Source organism: Rhipicephalus sanguineus, chromosome 1, assembly GCF_013339695.2.
Source record: "Rhipicephalus sanguineus isolate Rsan-2018 chromosome 1, BIME_Rsan_1.4, whole genome shotgun sequence".
NCBI lineage: Eukaryota > Metazoa > Arthropoda > Arachnida > Ixodida > Ixodidae > Rhipicephalus > Rhipicephalus sanguineus.
This window is the reverse complement of record NC_051176.1, coordinates 99,883,779-99,906,142: the sequence shown is the minus strand read 5'-3', so window position 1 is coordinate 99,906,142 and position 22,364 is coordinate 99,883,779. Positions and strand designations below refer to the sequence as shown.

The following is a 22,364-nucleotide window of genomic DNA, read 5'->3' as shown; positions in this document are numbered from 1 at the left end:
ACTGCCCTATGATTTTTATTAAAAAAATCCGTATTGTCTAAAAAAAACGCCCTTTATATTGAACCAATGTGTATAAACTACGAAAAAGAAAAGAAAAACATTTTTAAGTTCTTGACATCACACAACCCTGACGAGGTGCCGGGGTATCCGCGCGAAATGCAAAAAAAAAAGTAAATAAACGTTGACCACAATTATCTACTCTGATAATACACCTAAGACCTCGCGCGACGCTAGAGTTGTCAAAGAATAGTTCGTAAGTGTAAACTGAAGTATTGTTTTGCTTTGGTGATATGCTGTCATAGCGACACTAAAGTGAATACATTTAGCGTCGCTATGACAGTTGATGAAAATCGATATATCTATTTATGAAATATCTTAGAGAAAAGTAAATGTCTATAATGTCACTGTGACAGGTGTTGCTGAACACTTTCCTTTAATATCTTATTTTTCTTCCGCTGGAACAATCTTCACTGAAACGAACTGGGCAAGCGCCGCCACTATTTCTACAATTAAAAAAAAACATGGTTGATCCCTCCGTCATAGGAATCGGAATAACACGAAAGTAAAGCGTGCCCTTACAGAAGTAACTGAATGCTTACTGTACAGAGTTTGCACAATGTATATTGATGTCTGGCAGCTAATGGCACCGTTTAACGTGTATGCACCCACTTTGATGATTGGTGGTACATCTCCATCCCGACGACTAACGTCCATGTTAAATGATTAAACAAACCCTTGTGGTAGCTGTAGTAGTTAACGGTGAAACTGTAATCAGAGAACGAGGTGGGATAGCCCGAAGAGCGTCGCATATTGGACGCAGAACTTCGTCGCCATCCCGCGGCATGTTAAAATGTGATTTAATACCACGGCCGGACTAGAGGGAAACGCAAAGCGCGTCGTGCTGCCTCGGTAGCCCGGCCGCGATTTTTTTCGGGGCGAGCGCGTGAGCGTGGAACGCAGTGTTACAGCCAGGTGAGCCTCCCTACTACGCTTGGGCAAAAGTCGCCACCTCGCGGTGTGTTAAGACATTGACAAAAATAAACTTCTATTGAAAACGCGCCGAACGGACGGACGCGTAACGCGTTGCAGGTGCTAGTCGCGGAGGCCGCAGCAATGACGAATTACTTTACCTTTCCACTCCCAGAGGTCAACACCACCCAGCCGACCGGGAGAGTGGGAGATATAAAAGGCGCGTTTGAAAAGCCTCCAGAGTCTGTGACCGTGGATAGCGTGCCCGGCATCTGTTGTTGCGGACCGAGCGGTCGTGGGTTCGATGCCCGTTGACGGTACCTTTTTTTCTTTGCCATCTGATTATTTATATTTTTTGACGTCATTTCCGTGACGGAAATACGTCACTGAAGTCTTGGTGGACCCCGGCATAAAACACTTTCGTGTTAAAAAACAGAAAATGACAACGGCGTATGCTTACGGCCGATGATGTCCAGTGTGAGGTGCTGCATGAGCGGGAAGGTTGCCAGAGCTTCGTTCGGCTTCTCGTCGATGTGCTTTTCGAGTTTCTTGATGAGCACGTTGCCGTTCTCGTTGAAGTGGCACATGTAGTTCTCCAGCACTCGAAAGTGGAACGCCGGTGTGAACAAGCGCCGCTTGAATCGCCATATGTCGCCAGTACTGGTAAAGAATAGGAAGAAGAAACAACTCGTTAACACTGTTAAGTTCGCACTCATATACCGCTAGCAGCTCTTCCCACGCCCATACTCTTTGGATATTTATGTGAGCGTACAATATCTACTATGGGGGCGCTAGACAGTGCCACTCAAGGCCATGGCGGCAGATGTGATGATGATGTTTTTTTTTCTTGTTTAGTTAATGGTACCAGTACCACTTATGACCGCATCCTTTTGACCTATGGTATCCGGTAGAACACGAAGATTAAGAATAGCCGGGTGACTAATAAACGATCGGATGCTATATATGCACTGAGCCCGCACCAGGCCTCCATTCTTACAGTAACTGCATGTGGTCGAAAATAGGACTATTAACTTCTGAAACTAACACGTTTTCAGCGATTACCGAGCAATTAAGGATGCTACAAAGCATTACTTGTGCGCTGCCGACGTAAAGCAGCTTTTTCTATATGTGTTGCGGTACTCAAAAATTTTCACAATTTCTTTATGTCTCAGGTGAAAGATCCCAGCACGCGTATACTCAGGAGGCTTGTCAGTGGCTGCAAGAAAGCGTTATTCCCGCTTCACGCTACTCAGCACGTATCACTTTAATCTGAAACAACAACGTTCTCCTCCTCGTTATCCCTTGTACAGTTTATCCGTTCACGTAGCCAAAGGAGCCTTCACACCATCCTCTGAAGATTGAGAGCGTTTATAGAACGACGACCCGAACGAGTATTTTACTATGTTCACTTTTAAATAATTCGATTATAAACCATCAATGACAAAACGTGGGAAGGAATCGACTTGGTGTCACTACGTCACTCCTGCCGCACTCTTCGTGGAAGCGGGTCAGCAAACGCACGAACGCCGTAACGGAAGGAGGGGGGGAATCAAGTTTTTTTTTCTCTTTTTCTTTTGTTTATCATTGACAGCCTGCAGGCTTCGCGTAATAACGTAATCGCAGCCCCGTTTTCTGGCACATGTTGTAAGAAGCGCATTTGCGCAGTTACTTCTTCGCGAATGTGGGTCGCGGTGCGTAACGGAAAGTAACGAGACGTATTGGCCGCGAGATCGACCTATAGGTGGCAGCACCGTCGCCGCGTTAGTGTGGACACTGTGGAGAGGCGGTCGGAGGCGCGTATACAAATGCACACAGCGACGCTTCGTTGTGAATGATTTGAGCCGATTGTCGGCAAATAAAATGCGTTGATTGCAGCTTACTGGTAATATATACGCTCTTCATTGTTGAATCGATGCACGAAGATAATCTAACGTTACTATTACTAGTGCGAGAAGCGCAATCTACCGATGAAAGGGTTGCTCGCCCTGGATGACAGTCTGCGCTTACGCACTATATGACGTTTTTGTTGTTTTATCTGTACGTGTTTAGCTTGTGTTTTGTGTACTACACACTGCAGTTGCATGATTGAACTACTTAAGTGTTTACTTCTGGCTCATTTGTATACCAGCCCATATTCATGTGCAGTGAGTTCAATAGCACTGTTCATCCGAATACGCATATATACGCAGGTAAGAGTTAGCACAGAGCTTTCATAGATTGATTACGTGCACGACAATGATGAAACAAACGTCAGATTATTTTATGGAACTAGTGTCTTTTTTTTTTAAACTAATAATGTCCGCTGCCTTTCATCAATTTATAACAACTCCACACAAACGCTCAACATAATGTAAAAAGAAAGGATGAGGTTTTGCGTGAGATTATACGACATAAATGTAAGGCACGCCGTCGGGATTGATATTGAACATCTGGGTACTTCGAAACGTACCTAAATTTAAGCACACGGGTCGTTCTGCATAAATTTCGCCCCAAGTTAAAATTACGCGCGGCAACTCCGTTTTAACACTGCCGTATGTGTCATTCCATTGTCTGTGTATTCTTTTCTTTTTTTAGGGACAGTTTGAGTACCGAAGTCTCAGACTTCACTTGATAGAAATATTTCGCTGTAGCGGGACCACGACCGTAGAATAAAAGGACATCTTAAGCACAACTACAGCTCATCATGAACTACAGTGCCGCAGTTATACACCTAACAACAACGCGAAAGCGCATGAGCCTCGTTTTTGTTTACCACCGAGTCGATGAAACGCTGCATTCACATACTATTTAATGTTCCTCATGTTTGGGACTATGCCAAGCGCACTTTAGGGTGTGCTTGAACCAGAAAGCGGCGCCAACACTGAACTGATTCGGGCGAACGAAGGCTACGACACCAATACACAGCCCTCTCGAAAGTCGCACTCACTGATCTTATTACAATGCGCATGCAGCCGAGCAAGCCCATTTGCTTCTGTACACCATGTTAGGTATACGTACGAGCAGTTAAGCTCGCGCTAACATAACAGAACAAACCGCCCTTTGAGAACGTTCAGGACATACGCGCACATGTAAACACGACGTGGCTAGCAGACGACGCAGGGAGCAATCCACACTAGGCGCGCTTCAGCCAGTAGCCGCCAGGCGGCGACTGCGTTCGATCTCGCGGCCAATAGTCACGTAAAGTAAAATACGACGCCGCTCACGGCCATTCGCCAGCTCTCTTTCCTATTACAGCAAGACCTGCAGGCCCTGTATGTAACCTTTGTTCTTTTCTTTCTTTTTCCTCACGCGAGACTGGTCTCTGCAGAAGGCCCGCGCGAAAGAGAGGAAGCTGCGGCCGCACGCTCTCTGACGAAAGTGACTGCGACAAAAAAAAAAAAAAAAAACAAATTGAAGCGTTTGTATATATCTTTTTAAACTAGGGAAGCCGTGGCGGCGGCCCTGGCTGGCTTGGCCTCTTTCCACCGTAAATGTCCCTGCCCGTCGCTCAGGCCGTGTTCGCAAGCAGTTGCGCGGCCTTGGCTGAGTTTTCATTCGTCTGCAAGTTCACGAAGTTTCTCCCCCACCATTAAAGGCATGCGTGTGGAGGTGAGCTGCTCGGCAGCGCGAATTGTCATGCCACGTGGAGCAGTATTTTTTTATGACACTCAGCCGCGAGCTCAAGGTCGCCAAACGCGTTGTCTTATGGCACGCCTAGCATGTTTGCGTGGTGTCGCAAAAGTGAAGTTTCCTCTTGAGTTGTTGAAATTGTGCTTTGTCTCGTCGTTCTGTATAGCACAGCTATAGACTTAGTTATGACCGCGCGTCAGCAGTTGAAGTGTAAGCAGAATTACGGACGCCCACGACTTTGCCTTGTTTTTACATTAAAACAACCCGCGACAGACAGTGTATTTTTCCACTTGTGCGAGTTTTCTAAATCGCAGGGTTTTGTTTGCTTGTTTGTGTGCATGCGAGCGCGCGCGCGTTTTTGTTTTTTGTTTGTTTCTTTGTGTGTGTGTGTGTGTGTGTGTGTGTGTGTGTGTGTGTGTGTGTGTGTGTGTGTGTGTGTGTGTGTGTGTGTGTGTGTGTGTGTGTGTGTGTGTGTGTGTGTGTGTGTGTGTGTGTGTGTGTGTGTGTGTGTGTGTGTGTGTGTGTGTGTGTGTGTGTGTGTGTGTGTGTGTGTGTGTGTGTGTGTGTGTGTGTGTGTGTGTGTGTGTGTGTGTGTGTGTGTGTGTGTGTGTGTGTGTGTGTTTTCGTTTATCGTATATTTAGGAAAACAGAGCTTCGCGTTTAGTTGATGCGAGAAACAATAATGTAGACGAATACTTGTACTGTGTAACACGTCTTGTGAAGTCGAGAGTATGACGGCAGCCTGTCTGGTCGAATCTTTAACAAGTCGCTGGCAACCGCATGAATGTCGTTGCCAGCCATTTTTTAAAGATTCGATTTTCCTGTCAAAGTACCATGATGAACGAGCGCGTGTCATTTTTGAAGCGTATCATATCTATAACGGCGGAGAGGCATGTGTCAGCCTCCCCTCGATCTCCCTTCTTCCGAAGGAGTTAAGTTTTCTATCCGATTGAGCATTTTTTGTGGCCTCCGCGCAGGCTAATCATCATTTCTTTTTGCTTTTCTGCTTCCTATAGATTGTGGCGGAGTATATACATGCGTACTGCAAGAAGAAAACACATTTGATTGTTAGTCAGCGCCATGGTTTGTGTCCTTTCCTCGTCCCATCTTTTAGCGCTGTTTCTACTGTTAAATGCATTAACGTTTCGTCGCCTGTAGGGTAGCTGTAACGTCAATAATTTTGTTTTTAAAATAATTTTTCTCGCGGCCTGGATCCATTCTTTTAATATACATCTTGTCTAACATTGAGAACCATTTTGTTTTTTTTTCAATTTTTCTTTTTCTTCGTTTTGTATCCGGGCCGACAAGAAATGGTCAGCACTGCCGAGAGGCACCAACTTCTCCGCGTTCATCACGCCAAGAAACAAAAACACAAAAAAGAACGTTTTCTTTTTTCAAGTAATCGATAGTTATCGAACCAAATACAAAGCTAATTCTGAAGTAGAAACTAATTCACAGTATACAGAGTAGGTGTCCGCGTTTTTGTGTTTACGCCCTCCCAACAGCGTCACATTCTGTGCATATTGGGTAAAAAACAAGAAAGTGAGCAATATTCGGGAAGGAGTCAAAAACACTACGTCACTATGTCTCTTCGCAATTTACGCGGATCCGAGCTTATTTCGGAGGGAAGGACAAACACGGCACCTTTGTTCGTTCCTTCTTAATAGCTGTGCTATTTCACGGTCAAAATTATGTTTAGGAGGTTAGCTCCAAAGCGGATGAAAACTATGGAAGGCAGTAGTAGAGCAATAAGGCGCCAAACTAATGATAAACAAAAAGACGACCGAAAGCATACAAACTCAAAGGGGTGGTCACTGAGAAACACTTGAGTATAGTTCACAATAGCACTGAAGCCACATCTCGCACATTGGAGCTGACACTCAACAAGACTATGGGAGTCCCGCGCACTGAGGTTACCGTTGAACGCGAAGCTTCTTTTGTGAAGAAGCTTCTGTAACTGATCATTGCATTCGTATTATGTGATATTTCATTACAGTATACATAGTACCCACATGATTTTGAAGATGTCATATTGGCGTAATTTTGATGTTATGTCGACGTCATTCGGACTATATGACATTTCTGGTGTTGAATTAGTACGCTTGTACGGACGACTCTTTTTCATTGCTTCAATGAAGTCTATAATCGTTACTGCTTTGCATTCGAGCATATGCAAGCCTGTGACGGCTTTCATCACACCTTCAATAGCGAGACGCTGATGATCTCGCGGTGCAAATAAAATTGCATGCAGGGGTTATTCTGCTGGAAAATACGAAAACTAACTGAAAGACGTCCTTGACGTCAACTCCCAATGAAGACGTTGAGCTATGGAGTGGTAATGAAACTACACTAACATTTATTACGTGTAAAAGTTCGCGACTTTACGAAAGCATTTCCTTTCGAAACTCCGCCATGTAAATGTATAAAGCAATTACGCTCAGTCAGGATTGGCCCACCTACAGCTCTGATTCCGCTGGCTGCAAAATCGACTTGCGCTACAATTGCTGTTGCTAAGTGTCGTCGAGTCACTGGCGACTCTTGGTGACAACTTCAGTATATGACTGTCAGTCAGACCCATTTTATATATTTTTAACAGTCAAAATGTTTAAGGCGGCCGTTAGTCTGAGAGCTGCGAACAGAAATGATGGGTGGGAGGGGGGGGGGGGGTGGCGCAATGTCTGCCCCTTACATTTACTTTGTAAGGAGTGGGGGCGCTGCGATGAACCTTCGCCCCCACTGATGAAGAACCCTGTGCGCGCCTATTCTCATCATCCCACTTCCAGCCCCCCTCCCCTTTTTCTTTATTTCTTGCGCCAGGATGCAGCAGCGAGCGCCGGCGTGACCTTCTGTGAGCGCGAAAGTCTCTAGACGTTGCATGTAAAAAGCATCAAGATAGCCCTACGGACCTGTAAACAGTTAAATGTCAGCTTAAACGGTCTACAGTTGGTTAATCCCCAAAATAGCAATAAATCCTGTCATAAAACGACCCTAAATGGCGATAGTATATGTGAGGAACATTATCAAATAATGGTCCGTGAGAAACATTAGCCATTTAATCGCTATATTTCGTAATTACAGCGAAGCCGCATATGGCTGGGGCAGTCCGTTTGTAAGCGAGCAGAACTTCAGTGCCACAGAATAGGGGAAACCTATCTACTCGTCACGGGTGCACTAAAAATGAACAAGAAAACACAGGGGCGGCACACACAAATTAGGATCCTGCACGATACGCCATGCGCATGCGGCAAACCAGACAAAACGACGCATGTCGGGGGCAAAAAGACGGATGCTGCCTAAATAGAAAACTGTAAAGGAGCATACGCTAAAATCATAATGCACTTTCTTCGACGGACATCTCGGATGTGGATGGAGGGTGTGTGATCGGCTATGGTTCGAAATTCTGTGTCTCCTCTGAGTCTTGTGTCAAGCAGCTTGGATGGTCATCCACATTCACAGTGCGGAATGGCTCCGCAATTTTTATATGAGAATGATCAGCCTTAGCGATCCCATTTAGCAAACGTTTGATGATGCAGGGGAAAGGAATGCGCCTGAAGAAAGTCTCTCTAGCTGCTGGAAATGACAGGACAGGCCGAGTATTGATACGTCTCATTATATATATATATATATATATATATATATATATATATATATATATATATATATATATATATATATATATATGTATATATATATATATATATTGTTTTGGTATGAAGATCGATGGGTCCGGTACGATAGATGAGTGAGAAGAAGGCCTCACGTACGAAATGTAGTTTTATTAACGTTAACGTTTATTAACGTTTTATTAACGCCCACCAGCCGAAACGTTAATAAAACTACATTTCGTTCGTGAGCCCTTCTTCTCACTCATATATATATATATATATATATATATATATATATATATATATATATATATATATATATATATATATATATATATATATATATATATTTGTGTGTGTGTGCGTGTGTGTGTGTGTGTGTGTGTGTGTGTGTGTGTGTGTGTGTGTGTGTGTGTGTGTGTGTGTGTGTGTGTGTGTGTGTGTGTGTGTGTGTGTGTGTTACGGTTTTCACAGCATCACAGCAACAAGGAAAAAGTCAGGCTTTGTATTAGCCAATATGTTTTTAAGCAGCTGTCACATGATTCTTGGAACCGGATTTAAAGTGCGTTTAAGGCATAGGCTGGTACAATGTAAGTATTGTTTTTGCCAGACTCTGTTCCATTCTTATTATTTATCCCTCGCCAAATGGCAATAGTACTTGTCAGACACAACCTAAAGAAACCAGCAGACAGTGAAGCTAAGGAACGTTGAGGGCACATTGCTTTCATGTTTTAACGATAGCATGGTAAGTATGACATAAATGGGGAAGGAATTAAATTGGATGAAAAATCAACTTGCCGAAGGTAGGGACCGAATCTAGAACCTTCGGATAACGCATCTGATGTTCTAGCAATTGAGCTACAGCGGCGGTCGCTTTCCCAACCCCGTTATTGGGTATTCGTGTTGTTTCTGTAATACTGGGAGCGTTAGCCAGAGCCGCTCGCTGCCATGACGGCGATTGTGCAATACTATTTTTGTTGCCAGTTGGCGTCACGTAGCACGCGATCTTATTACGAGCTCGGAGCTGACCAACAAACCCTCGTATACTACCTAAGGCGTCAAGTCTGCCGTAACACAACCGTCGCTGTGAATGAACGAAAGAGGCAGGAATGATCGAGGGCTCGTTTCTTTTGTTAGGGGTTTATGATAGAGTTTATTGGTCAGCTCGCGGCTCTAAGTAAGATCACGTGCTACGTGACGCCAACTGGCAACAAAAAGAGGGTTCCACACTAGCCTTCATGGCTGCGAGTGGCGCTGGCTGACACTCCCAGGATTACAGAAACATAAGTACGCAATAAAGTGGATGGGAAAGCGCCCGCCGCTGTAGCTCATTTCGTAGAGCGTCAGACGCGTTATTCGAAGATCCTAGGTTGGGTTCGTACTTGCGGAAAGTTGACTTTTTATACACTTTAATTCATTTCCTCTTATAACATATAATTACTATGCTAGAGTCAAAATATGCAAATAATGTCCTCTATACGTTCCTTAGCTTCATTATTTGTTGGTTTAATTACGTTTTGTCGAACAAAAGAAACGAGCCCTTGATCAATCCCCTCTTTGTCCTTCAATAGTGCTTGTGGTATAGCACAGTGTGTGAGCGACTCTGTCCTCTCGCGGAGTAAAACAATAAGGTTTGTAGTAGAGCTCATCTTTATCCAGGGGCTGGGCTACGAATACGGTTACGATTTTATTGCAGCGCTATTCCTTTTCGCTATTTGTAAGTGATCCTAGCACTGTTCCCCCTATATATGTTATCGCCGAGAATCGGCCGACCATGAACGTCAGATGAGACAGAACAGCGAAAGATATTGCATTAAACCAGCTGATTCTCCTCTCGTGGTATATATGGCGTTTAGGGGTGTGCGAATATCAAATTTTTCGAATACGAATCGAATACGAATATCCGCCTTCGAATATCGAATCGAATATCGAATATCAAAGGAATAATGCCTTCACAATAACGATATTTTATTTAACATATAGCTATTTGAAAAAAAAAAAAAACATTAACAGCCTGACTGGCAGCACAACATACACTGCTATATGCAGAACACAATGGCCAGGCTACCACAATGCACATCACAACACGCACAATGAAAGTAATGACTAGATGTTATCATGAAGAAATATGAGTTGCTCCACATGATCAGGTAGCAGACGCTCCCTTGTAACAGAGACAACCCCCCCCCCCTGCCACTGAAAAGGCACGCTCTCTTGGAACAGAAGTGGCTGGTATAGGGAGTTACATGGGGCAACGCTTTGCCAGACTGGGATATCTGAAGGTGCCTACAGTCCGCCACCAGTCACGTGGGTCACTGTCTTCCTTCAGAAGTGGTCCCGCATAGTGAGCGGGGGGTAGTGCGGCACGTTATGGCCGCACAATATTGAAAATGTACGGTTACATGATCGCCAACAGCGCTGCACGTCGGAGATGCACCAGCAATAAATCATACGTATTGGGGCGCTCGTCGCAGGCAGATATCGTGCCTCCGTGTACTTACGATGTTTATCGCTCCTATCGGCAACGTTTTTAGCGATACGAACGCAGCAGAAATGTGGAAGACGAGTTATTTTATGCATGATAATCGAATCGCATATTCGAATTTTTCGAGTTTTCGAAGTTATCGAATATTCGAAACTTTTCGAATACACGATTTTCGAATCGAATACGAATATTTCGAATGTAATATTCGACGAATATTCGAAACTTTCGAATATTCGCACACCCCTAATGGCGTTCTTAAGGACAGCTTTTTACAGAAGGCGTTTTTCGTATATTCATATTTTTTGTTGGCTTTTTTCTCGACTATGCTACAGCGTAGCAATCGACGGTTTTTGCAAACAAGTGACAGATAAACTCTCGTTTGCGACTTGATAACCTTGACAACAATAATGGAGTTTTTCTAAAACTGGAACAGCGTTTTGGTATTCCCTTCATGGAGCTAAGGTTTCGGAGTAGCGTGCAGGCCTGTTGACGCAATCCCTAGAAAGGACATTTAACCACAGTCTCTTTCTCCTTGAGTTGTGTGTTAAAGGGGACCTGCAGCACCTTTCCAAGTAATCACCCAATGGCCTCACTATCGCAGTTTATTGCCTCACGAATCGACTGCCGCTAAATATTTTGAGAATCCTTCAAGTACGAGTGGAGTTACAGAGATTTGTCGCACGCTTCAAGTGCTTTCTCTCTTCTTTCGTCCCAGCGAGCGCGCTGAAAGCTACACAGGCTGGATGGAGCGGGCGGGGGAGGTGGGGATTACAAGATGGCAAGAAGCAACTTTCGTACGGCGGCGAAAGTCATGACCTCGAGCACTTTCCTTTCTTTTTTTCTTTGAGCGCGCAGCTCACTTTTAGTGTGTTCACGAGCCCGCTGGTTTAATTCTACATAGTGTGATTCTAGCATTACAGAGCGCAGCGTGGCCACTTCGCGGCCCCCCACGGCGGCCGCGATTAGTACGCTGCTCACGATGCTCAAATCAGCCAATGGCTCTAAGCCAAATTGCGCTTATGGCATCATTTGTCGGGCAAAGAGCGATCGATTACTCGATGACTTTGAAATTTAATTGCAAATTTCATACCGTGTGCCGCGCTATAACGTTCGGCTCACATGTTCGCAGAAACTTCGACTACCGATCGGCAGCAATTTCTGACCATGTTCGAAAAGTGCTGCAGGGCCCGTTCAAATTTCACTTCGCAAGATTTGCCATTGATATGCTGCGCAAGCAGAAGGAAAGAAAAAGCAGGCAAGACAAAGCGCAGCTTTCCACTTCGTGGGTAGTGGCATTTCGCTATTCTGGTATTTCGCAATGACCTCAACATCCCCTCCCCTCCTTCCCTTCGGCATTGTCTTGAGGAGGGCGAGTGGATTCTTTCTGAGAAAGAGCACTGACGGAGTAGAGAGGGCATTGAAATGGCGCTGGTTGGAGAAGGAGGAGGAAGATTGAGGATGTTGTACACGTCATTGAATCTACGCTGACTGGTTCAAACGTCACGCCTACGGTGCGTGGAGCAATAAGGTGGCGCTGCCTTCGAAAGATTGCGTCCCACCTCAAGAATCTTCGGATCCTAGCACACGTCGGGAAAGCGTTGGAAGCGACCTGACGTTCTAGAGTGCTAAGAGGATTATGACCGATGCTGATGTCACCGACAAATGCTACCGTGCGTCTTATGTGGCGAGACCTCGTCCTGTGACGGAGATTTGCGACAAACGGGGCGTGTATCTGTAGTATAATTAAATATGCGCATCCAAGTACTGCTCGGTAATAATCGTGTTCGCGTCTGAAAATTCTCATATGGGGAAAACGCGTCTTGCACGTAGTCATAAAATTGTTCCCGGATGTAGCTCACTAAATTTAATGGGAAGAGTCTCATAGTTTTTTAGACTCTTAAACTACAAAACCTTTTTATGCCTACGTACGTTACTGCCGTCTATGACTCCCATAGTGCGTAGGATCAGCCGGAATTTTTTTCCGCTATAGATTTCGTTCGTTAGTATTGTTTGCTATAGGACGGCTACAATAGCTAATGATATCTCGATTCGCAAGCATCTAAGACTGTAAGGTTGCAATACTGTAACACAACCCTTGTACCAATAGCCAGCTTCAGTGCTTCAATTCAAACACCTGCGCTAAGATTATAACTAAAGCTTCGATTGGTGAAAACTTATGCAATAAATGCATTATGCGTGGTCATTGCATAATTTGTCCTGCCTGGCATAGCTGTGAATCTCGGAAAAGAAAAGGCATCATACTCTCATATATTCGCTAAACTGCATCAAGGAGATAAACGCTGCTGAAAGCACTACATAGTATCCTTGCTTTGGACGTCTACATAATACATTAGAAGTAACTGTGAAAGCAAAATGTCAGCGCTTCCCAACTTACGCAGTCACCAGGTTGTGCGGACCAAGCCAACTTGACAGGAACCTGTACACGAAAGGTTTCCGGAAGTTCTCTTTGCTCGTCAGTAGGGTCTGTAATGCGTGACACCGTTGAGAATATGAGCCAGTTGCAGCCGAATGTACGAGAGGGAATACCATAGCAGTATACTCTATATCTTGCAATATCGTAAAAGCAACGATTCGGAAACACGTTTTCTACCCCTCGATAGCTTGAGCATTACTCTGGAATGATGATTTAATTGCTTGCGTAGTCAAAAACCAACTTCATTTACGTGTAAAAAAAAGGTGGAGGCGAAAGAAGGAAATATCGAATTACATTATATCCGTATTCATTCATGCTTATTATATTTACATCTGTAGAAAGCATATAAAAATGCCCCGCCTTTTACACAGAAGGCCATTACGGATGCGTTGTTTTCCTAGAGCTTATGTTAAAGGGGCCCTACAACGCTTTTCCAAGTAACCATCGAATGGCTCCATTAAAAGAGTTTATCGTCTCACGAATCGACAGCCGCAAAACTTTTTAGAATCCGTCATGTACGAGCGGAGTTACAGAGATTTGTCGCACGCTGTAATTGTTTTCTCTCTTCTCTCGTCCTGACGAGCGCTCTGGAAGCTAAGCAGGGAGGGATGGCGCGGGGGAAAGAAGTTATGTCAAGCGCGCGTCATGACCTTGAGCACTTTTTCTTTTTTTTTTTCTTCGTACGCGCGGCTTACTTTCAGTGGGATCGCGAGCGAGCGTGTGGGCACGTGGCGACCTCCCGAGGCGGCCCCAGTAACTTATGTAGCTCTTGATGCTCAAATCAGCCAATGGCGTCAAATTTGGTTATATGGCGCGGTCATTTGGGTATATGGGCCTCATTCATAGAAAGAAGAGGGAACGATTTCTAGCTGACTTTGACAATTAATTGTAAATTCTGGGCCGCGTGCTTCGCTATGACGTTTATCTCGCGTGTTATCAGGAGCCGCGACTACCGACTAGTTGCCTTCTCTGACCATGCTGAAAAAGTGTCGCAGGGCCCCTTCAAGGCGAAAGCCTTAGATGCCTGATCAAACGCGATAGTTGACGTTTGCTGCCAACACGAGTGACGCAAAAGACAATCACAACGGGATGGCGCACCATGTGACGTCATCGTGGAGTCCCATAACATGACATCACATGATGACATTATCACAATACATCGTCGCTTTGTCAAAGGTGGGCCGATCACGGAGGCAGTGCAAAACCAGGTGAGGTGCACAAAGCTTGCAGTGCCTCCGATCCTGGAGGCAGTGCAAAACCACGTTAGCCGGTGAAAGCTTTCGGAGGGGAGCCAGGTTGACTGAGAAAAAAAAAAGCCGATGGCTTTCACCTTTGAGTTGTTTAGGTGAATGCATAAGGGACCCTGTGAGTTTTTGTGTAATACTTACCTCAGCCGCATCTGGAGTATGCACGAACACCACGGGCATAGGGCCGAGATACACCTTGAACGTTTTCCACTGGTACTGTCGAGTCAGCTCATTCACAATAGTCAGGAAGCCTGCGTAAATAGTAGGGGCAGCAAGTCGACCAGTAAATTCGTGCCTCTTGAGTGGCATACGTTTAACCACGAGGTCTCGATACATTTTTCTCACGGATTTGTTTTAAAATGGTCATTCTTTTCATCAACCTTAAGAGAATGAAATAACCTTCTACACGTCGTGGAAACTACAGTGCTGACCCAGTTATTATCGTCCATTCAAAGCGGAACACTAATCCTGTGAGATAGTTTTGTTTTAGATAAACGAGAATCGCGTACAGCAATACGCTTGTTTGTTTTTCTGGTAATAAGTGATTTTTGTTGTCTTGTTCTATTTTTTTCATGCGTACTTCAAGTGACATAGTACGAGTCTCTTCGCGCTATAGCAGCACTATGTAAACATGCTTGCACCTTCTTGAGGTGATGTTTTTTTTTTCCTCCTGAATTCTTCTGCTCTGTGTGGATTCTCTCTCTCCCTCTCTGTGCGAGCCTGCTTTTCTTTGCACTACCCATGGTCAAAATTGTTCTCGCTTTGTACTTCTATTGCAACTATTTGTACTGCAATTTGTACTATTCGTAAGTATCTTGGGATTGGCAGCATTGTCCTGTTTACAATGGTTTCTTCCCGCACTGTTATTTCGCTCAACGGCTTCTAAAAGATGCTAACTAACTAACTAACTAACTAACTAACTAACTAACTAACTAACTAACTAACTAACTAACTAACTAACTAACTAACTAACTAACTAACTAACTAACTAACTAACTAACTAACTGACCAACTAACTAACTAACTGACCAACTAACTAACTAACTACAGAAATGAATGGTCACCAACTGTCCCGTTTGTGAGCGGAACGTTCGTTCTACTACCTCTGTCGGGTAGTCTACCATTAAAGCATCAACACTGACAATGAATTACTCACACTGGCGGAAATCCCCCCTTTCACCTTCCGTAATTGTGCGGGGTAATTTTAGTCACCGTCGCTTAATTCCTCTACGTATGTGGGTCACTTCTCGCATAATATGGCCTACCGCTCTGTTTCGAAATTGCTGGGTAATTCACGTGATGTCATCGTCGTTAATTGGGTAGGTTGCTTAGGGCGACAGCAAAATGGAGTTTTGCAACAGCTTAGAAATTTCTCCTTTGCGTCCGCACGATCTCGAATGTGCTCTCGTCGATCTGGATGCCTCGGTTAACCTCTTTGCCTTTACTCGCTTTCGTCTTTTTCGAAATATTTGGATGTGCTTAATGCGCTGTTCAGACCCAAAATATGTGAGCTATAAACCACATTGCCGCATGCCACCGTGTACTAAAATATGTGATGACAGACGGACGAAAAAAAAAAATATGAATGCACGCTCTCCGTCACCAAAAGGTAAAGTGTCGGAGGAAAATAAGTGTACTTTCTAAGTGAAGTATCTACGTGAGAGTGTGACAAGTCAATACACGCAAACTGTTTGATAAGTATTCTATGGCAAGAATTTTCACGGTTTTCGAAAGAATTACGCAAATAAGACGTAAATAAACGTATCAATAATTGAGTTTAGCACAATTCTTATCACCGAAAGTGCCCCATTATAGCGTCACCCAAGCTTAGACGATGGGCAACGTTACCATGCCAGCCGAATACAGGACTGAAAGCAGGTTCATTTGCAAGCGTTTCCACTTTTATACGCTGATTACGCTGGACGATGCCCTGTGCGACACCAGCACAATCTCCGCGGTGTTGCTATTCTTTTGTAGGCGTTACTGTCGTTCTTCTTCTCCTCGGTCAGAATAACTACATTTTGCAACCCTATACTGTGATTCGCATGATTCTCCTTACTTAGGTGCGCTTTTATTGCCGCCTTTCTCTGCCCACCTATCTAATCGTTTCCTTCTGGGCGGGAGTCAACGTCAGGAAACTATCGCGGGATGGTGCACACGTGCTGCGGTCAGCATACGCAGAAACGGGGCGCATGCATCCAACTGCAGACGTGAGCTATACTATACAGAGACGAGAAGCGTGGCTTCTATGGATGAACCGCCGTCTTCTATGAAAAGTGAATGGGGGAACGGGCAGCGAAATGGAAATTATTCGAATGAATCGAAGGAGAAAGGGGGATTTACTTACTGCTTGGCAAAAGCTCAGAGTAGGAATATTATTTGACTTAGAAGCTAGTATGAGCTAAGGTTGCGTAGAAATTATCGTAAAATCGTTGTAGTCAAAGGACACCCACAAAATCCGCAACTGAAGCCCCCGTAGCACTGAGCTGTCAACGCCGAGAGCCCTCTGCGTAACGAACAGCGAAGTGGTTTTGACTAGTAGTATAGCGGTTGCTTAGGAAGGACATTTTATTGTTCCCGTTTTTCATTAGTATTCCTCTATGTTCCCACATTAAACAGCTCAGTAGTATTATAATGAGGTACTACCTTATTAAAGTGCCCCCAAGGAATTCCTAATAATGCGGGCAAAGATTCGAGCCTAGGTACTTTTCTAAACAGGCTCCTGATTTAAGATGTGTTTTCGCTACGGCCACATTCTCGCTTCGGTCACCGAAACACTGTCTAACGCTTTTAGTAAAGCTCCTCTCAAGCTGCAACGAAGAAGAAAAAGATAGATAGATAGAGCGAATTTATTAGAAGGCAGAGAGGTCGGCCTGAGCTTGAGCGCAAGCTCCAACGAATTTCGCGAACTGAAGATGGCCTGAAACTTGAAGGATCGACTCGCACCCAAATCGCATCTCGGGAAGGAAAGGCCAAAAAAAATATACCAGCTACAGTTACGGTGGATATGGCAATATTGCGATTAAGCGGATTTTCAAAAAAGCCAGCTGTTTTAGTACGACAGAACGAATAAGCTCGGTTATAGGTTTAGACTCGAGAATTTCTGTGAGTGCACAGTAATTCGCGGAGCCACAGGCGCCCCACAAATTTCTATATACACTCCCATGCAAAGTTTTATAAACCATGGCACCAGAAAAGTTTATAAGGTTCTATCATGGCCCCAATACGCACTACTGCTGCACCACACTTTATTGGTAGAAGGCGTGCACTTAAGCGATGTCATTTCAATTAAGCCGGCGTAGCCGAGCAGCAAAAAATAAAAAATAAAAGAAAATAAAAGAAGATTCTTGAACCAATGATATTTAGACTTCTTCTTGCAAGAATAACATCATCTGCGATATTAATTTTTGTCGCATGCTGTAGTTATTATTTTCTTCGTATTCTTACTTGCTTGTTATTTGGCTATACGAGTAAATATCATGATAATGGGATAACTGGCTCTACTGCTGCGTACCTTTCCTCGTTTTCCCACTCAAATAAAAAAAACAGAAACTAGACGAGCTGTTTTTGAATAATCTACACAATGACCTTTATTTATCTCAGCACTTGAAGAAGAGCGTAACATTGAGTCTTATGGGTGCATCAGAAGCTGATTTTATAGCAAGGAAATAGTGATCCCATAGCCCTTAAAAAGACGGACGTTGATATTTTTATTTTACCGCTTGCTCCGTTGATTCGGCACCGCAGAATGTAAATAAATTGAAATGTTCATAATACCAATTCATAATTCAAACATATCACAGAGACAATATGTTAGGCTTGTCACTACTAGTGTCATGATTTCGCAACGATTTCTTACAAATGCAGTATTTAGGGTCGCGACCCGGCAATATTGCACAACAATTGGATGCCAAGAGGGCCTTGAACTAAGCTTTTGCATGGCGTGTATTGTCATCGCTTGACGATTATAAAATCATCATATCAGCAAGGTGACATGTCGTGCGTCCTGGTTGATACGACGTGAAAACGGGAATAAATCGTCGAAAGTGACAGGGATGAAAAAGAAAGAGACAAAACGAGATTTGGGATATCCGATTTGCTGAAAAAAAAAGACAGCGCTAGACAATTTTTGAAGGTACGCCACAAAGAAAGACTACAGTCAACCATAAAAAAGGGGGGGGGGGGGGTGCCTGGTTGTGATTGCAGTCCTTCAGGCACTTACGATCCGTTATTTTACTTGCGAGGTTAATCTGACAGTGCGAGAAGAAGAAAGCATTGAACGTTAGCACTGGGTGCGGAAATGCGCAGCGTACAAGTGTGGACATGTTTCGTATATTGAGAAATGTTGGAAATTGTGGAAAATTCTCTATTGCCCGACTTTTATGTGGTCGCTGCGTAATCTATAATGCTGACGTAGAAAATACCCAGAGGGCAATAAAGAATGCACAGAATAAGCAGTAATAATAATTGCTGGGGCACGCCGCAGTGCGGGACCACGGATTAATTTCGTCGACCTGGGGTTCTTGTATTATGCACCTAAATTAAAGCTCTCGGTGTTCTTTGCCTTTCTCGCCCATCGAAATGCGGCCACCGTGGCCCGAAATCGAAGCCGCACCCTCGTGCTTAGCAGCGCCACCAACATAAACTATAGATATGCGTAGCTAAAAGCCCCTAACTACATCCAATGTGGCCAAGTGCTGTGCGGTGTGGTAACGGTATTTCTATCTCTGTCAGCAATTGATGTAGAGGTTTAGATGAGCTCGGCGCCTAATTTTCAACTGTTCACGTATTCTATTTTTCGCAATACACAAACAAGGGCACGCCGCAGGATGATAATTAAACACCACATTAAACATAAAACACTCATTACCTATAGGTATTGGTCTACCTCCTGTCGATAAATAATAAAAAAAACTTGTACGAAAACACACATTCCAATATTCTAGAAAATAATCTACTTTTACAGCATTAGCTTTCACAGTGTCACAGTAAAGCGCTTACACATTAAGCACGTCCGTGTCGTGGAGTTTTCTTGTGCAGCCTGTTGCGTTGCACAACGCTTTTGACGACGTGCGCCAACATTTATTTCCATAAAGCGAGATTGAAGCAGCTTGAGTAAACCTCAATTTTGCTTTTTAACTTGAGGTGCGTCCTAGGTTATACCACCTTCGAAGGATGATTTTAGGAATGTACAGGGTCATGTCGCTTTCCAACCATTGTTGTTATCATTGTTCTACGTATCAGCAAACAGAGAGAGAGACAGAGGGATGAGAGAGACAGAGAAGAATTTTATTTATTGAATAAATACTCGACTCAGCTTGCTCACGCAGGTTGCTGTACTGTGGCCTTCACTGCACAGCACTTGCTGGGAAACCAATGATAGCCAAAATCGACTAAACATTTGAGCTGCTTATTGCTATGAGCCACCAATCACTTACTACTGTGCTCGAAATTGTGCTTCAAGTGTAGTAGCGGGAGTTGCACAATGTAATACAACCCAACCAAATGCTCGGGACCTTTTAAAACTAAATTGTGTCCTATTCTATGTATCGATATACTTATGTCTGGACGCGCTACTTTGCTTCCTGTAGCATGGGCTGAAAGATTACGCTGTATACGATGGAATTCTCATTAATACGATTCCGTAAAATACATTTTTCGGGATAAGCTTTGTTTTTTTGTTTTTTTTTTTTTTGTTCCCAGCCAACGTTCCATAGGAGCAATGTATTTTCATACGGTTTACTTCTTTTTTTCTTGTGCATGCCTGCGCCTTTTTTTTTTCTCTCCGCTCTTCATTCCATCTTTCTTTTCCCTTCCCTTTGCAGCTGCATATATATATATATATATATATATGGTTGCCTTTGGCTGCCGTAGAGGTGAGAAATGGCACTTCAAGACAACTTCATTTAGAAATGAAGTTTTCTTGCCACCTCTCATACTTAAATAGATAGATAGATAGATAGATAGATAGATAGATAGATAGATAGATAGATAGATAGATAGATAGATAGATAGATAGATAGATAGATAGATAGATAGATAGATAGATAGATAGATAGATAGATAGATAGATAGATAGATAGATAGATAGATAGATAGATAGATAGATACCGGTTAATGCGGGTAATGCGATAGAAATACGACTACAGATGTCCTCTTTATTAGCATTTCTGAAACCTGTTGATTTACGCTAGCCTATCAGAGAGTTTCCAGTGAAGGAAAAAATGCCGACGCAGCGGTCGTATCATGCTGGGTATCAGCTTTGCCGGCGCTGATCTCACAGTATTGACCACGGGATGTGTTGGATGCTCACGAAGCGGGCACGTTCATACACCTCCCGCCCCATGGAAGAGTTGGTACCCGCGTCGTCAGTTAACACCGCGAAACAAGAGCACGGAAACGAAAAGCATTCACAGGGGGAGGGCAGCGCGGGTCCCGTGTGCATGCTTTTTGTCCCTTTGTGGTTTTTTGTTTGTTTGTTTGTTTGTTTGTCTGTCCGTCTGTCTGTGTTCGCACGCTTAACTGTTGATATGAATCACAAGCCATCCCAGTCAGCCACCTTACTTGGCACGCAGTTTATGGGTCTTTGAGTGAAGCCGCTCGGCATAGTTTGTTATGTAGAGCAGTTTCACTCGACGCCGTACAAACCTTTGCTATGGTGTTTATCAACCAGTACGCCTACCTTCACACTTTCTGAAGATGCCATTTTCGGGTAATATGCCTTATCTTTTCATTTCCCGTGAATGTCACTATGTTAGGCATTTTAACCCCGGGAAATTTCGACATATGGAAACACACGCTGTCAAGAAGTACACACATAGCAATGTTAGCAAGATGGAAAAAAAAACATCCGTACTTACCGGCGGTCGCATCTTTGAGCCCTATTATCTTCCGGTGGGTCCAGTAGGCCTTTACGGAGAACCAAAAGGGGATGCCGTCCCACGGGCCCGGTATAGGCCTCAGTGCCACCCATATCTTGATCCACTGCACCAGCGGTCTGACCACGAAGACCCACGCGAGGAAGGCGACCAGCCACGGCGATACTCGGGCCAGCAGAGCGTCGAATTTCGACGACAGTGACGTATACTCCGGAGAGAGTTGCACAAACATGCCGTGGGCGATAAAGGCTCCACAGGACCAAAAGCACGAAAGTTCGGTCCGTCGTTTTCCCAGTGGGCACACACGCCGACCACGTGCTACTGAAGGCCACTATACTACGAGTACGTCGTCTAAATCGACTGTCACTTGGCCTTTTCTGTGAGCGCTAAAAATTTTACTCTGCCTTTCGAGCTACAAGTCGCAGGGGCGAAATGTCCTCCGCAGAGCCAGCAAAAGGAAAAGTTCTGGTTTCCGAAAGCAGCTCAATTTAAGACGCCCTGCACGATGGCGAAGGTGTCTCGCTGCTAACTTAAGAAAATGCGGAGCGACGTCAATTTTTGGGTGATGTCCCGAAGCTCGCAATATTTCCAGTAGGCTCGAAGATGGCCAGTTCAGTACTCTGAGTGATTCTCTGCGCGATCAAGTTTAGCACGGCACGGTTTAGAGAACAGTTTCTGTGCAACCGCCACTGGTGCACTTTCGAGCAGTACTTAGCGCAGACGCTTTTGTGGTGCGCGAGAGGAGAACCACGGCGTGTGAACAACGGTCGAGTGAGAGCACCCCTTTTCTGGTGGGGTGCGCACGCCACGGCGTGATGCATATGCACATTCGGTTCACGTGGAAAGGAGACTTGTGTTCATTCTCGAATTACGCCTTTGTTTACGTATGTTGTTCGTTTCTTTTTCGTCTCCCAACTTCTTCGTGCCTCTATCTGAGTGGCCGCGGTCAAACGGGTTACCTGGCCAGGGTCAGCGATAATAAGAATGGCTCCTTTGTTGGTGTTTTTGTGTTTTGCGACGTCACTGCGAGAAGGTTTGGCGCGAGAGAGCGACATAAGGAGACAAAAGAAAGCGCGCGAAAGACGAACAGGCTAGAAAAAAAAAAACAGGGGGGGGGGAGGGTATCTCAGGGTCAAG

General features: G+C 44.4%; 1 protein-coding gene across 1 annotated transcript in view; it reads right to left on the bottom strand.

The window, feature by feature from the left end:
- The window catches only part of LOC119394445 (cytochrome P450 4V2), a 45,880-nt gene extending 24,391 nt beyond the window's left edge, over positions 1–21,489 (bottom strand). The window contains exons 1-4 of the mRNA XM_037661750.2: positions 21,210–21,489; positions 14,491–14,600; positions 13,064–13,152; positions 1,430–1,629 (exon numbers count right to left, since the gene is read on the bottom strand). Of these exons, the coding sequence (XP_037517678.1) occupies positions 1,430–1,629; positions 13,064–13,152; positions 14,491–14,600; positions 21,210–21,459 (649 nt within the window). The 5' untranslated portion in view covers positions 21,460–21,489. The remainder of the gene's footprint in view (positions 1–1,429; positions 1,630–13,063; positions 13,153–14,490; positions 14,601–21,209) is intronic.
- Between the last annotated feature and the right edge of the window lie 875 nt (positions 21,490–22,364).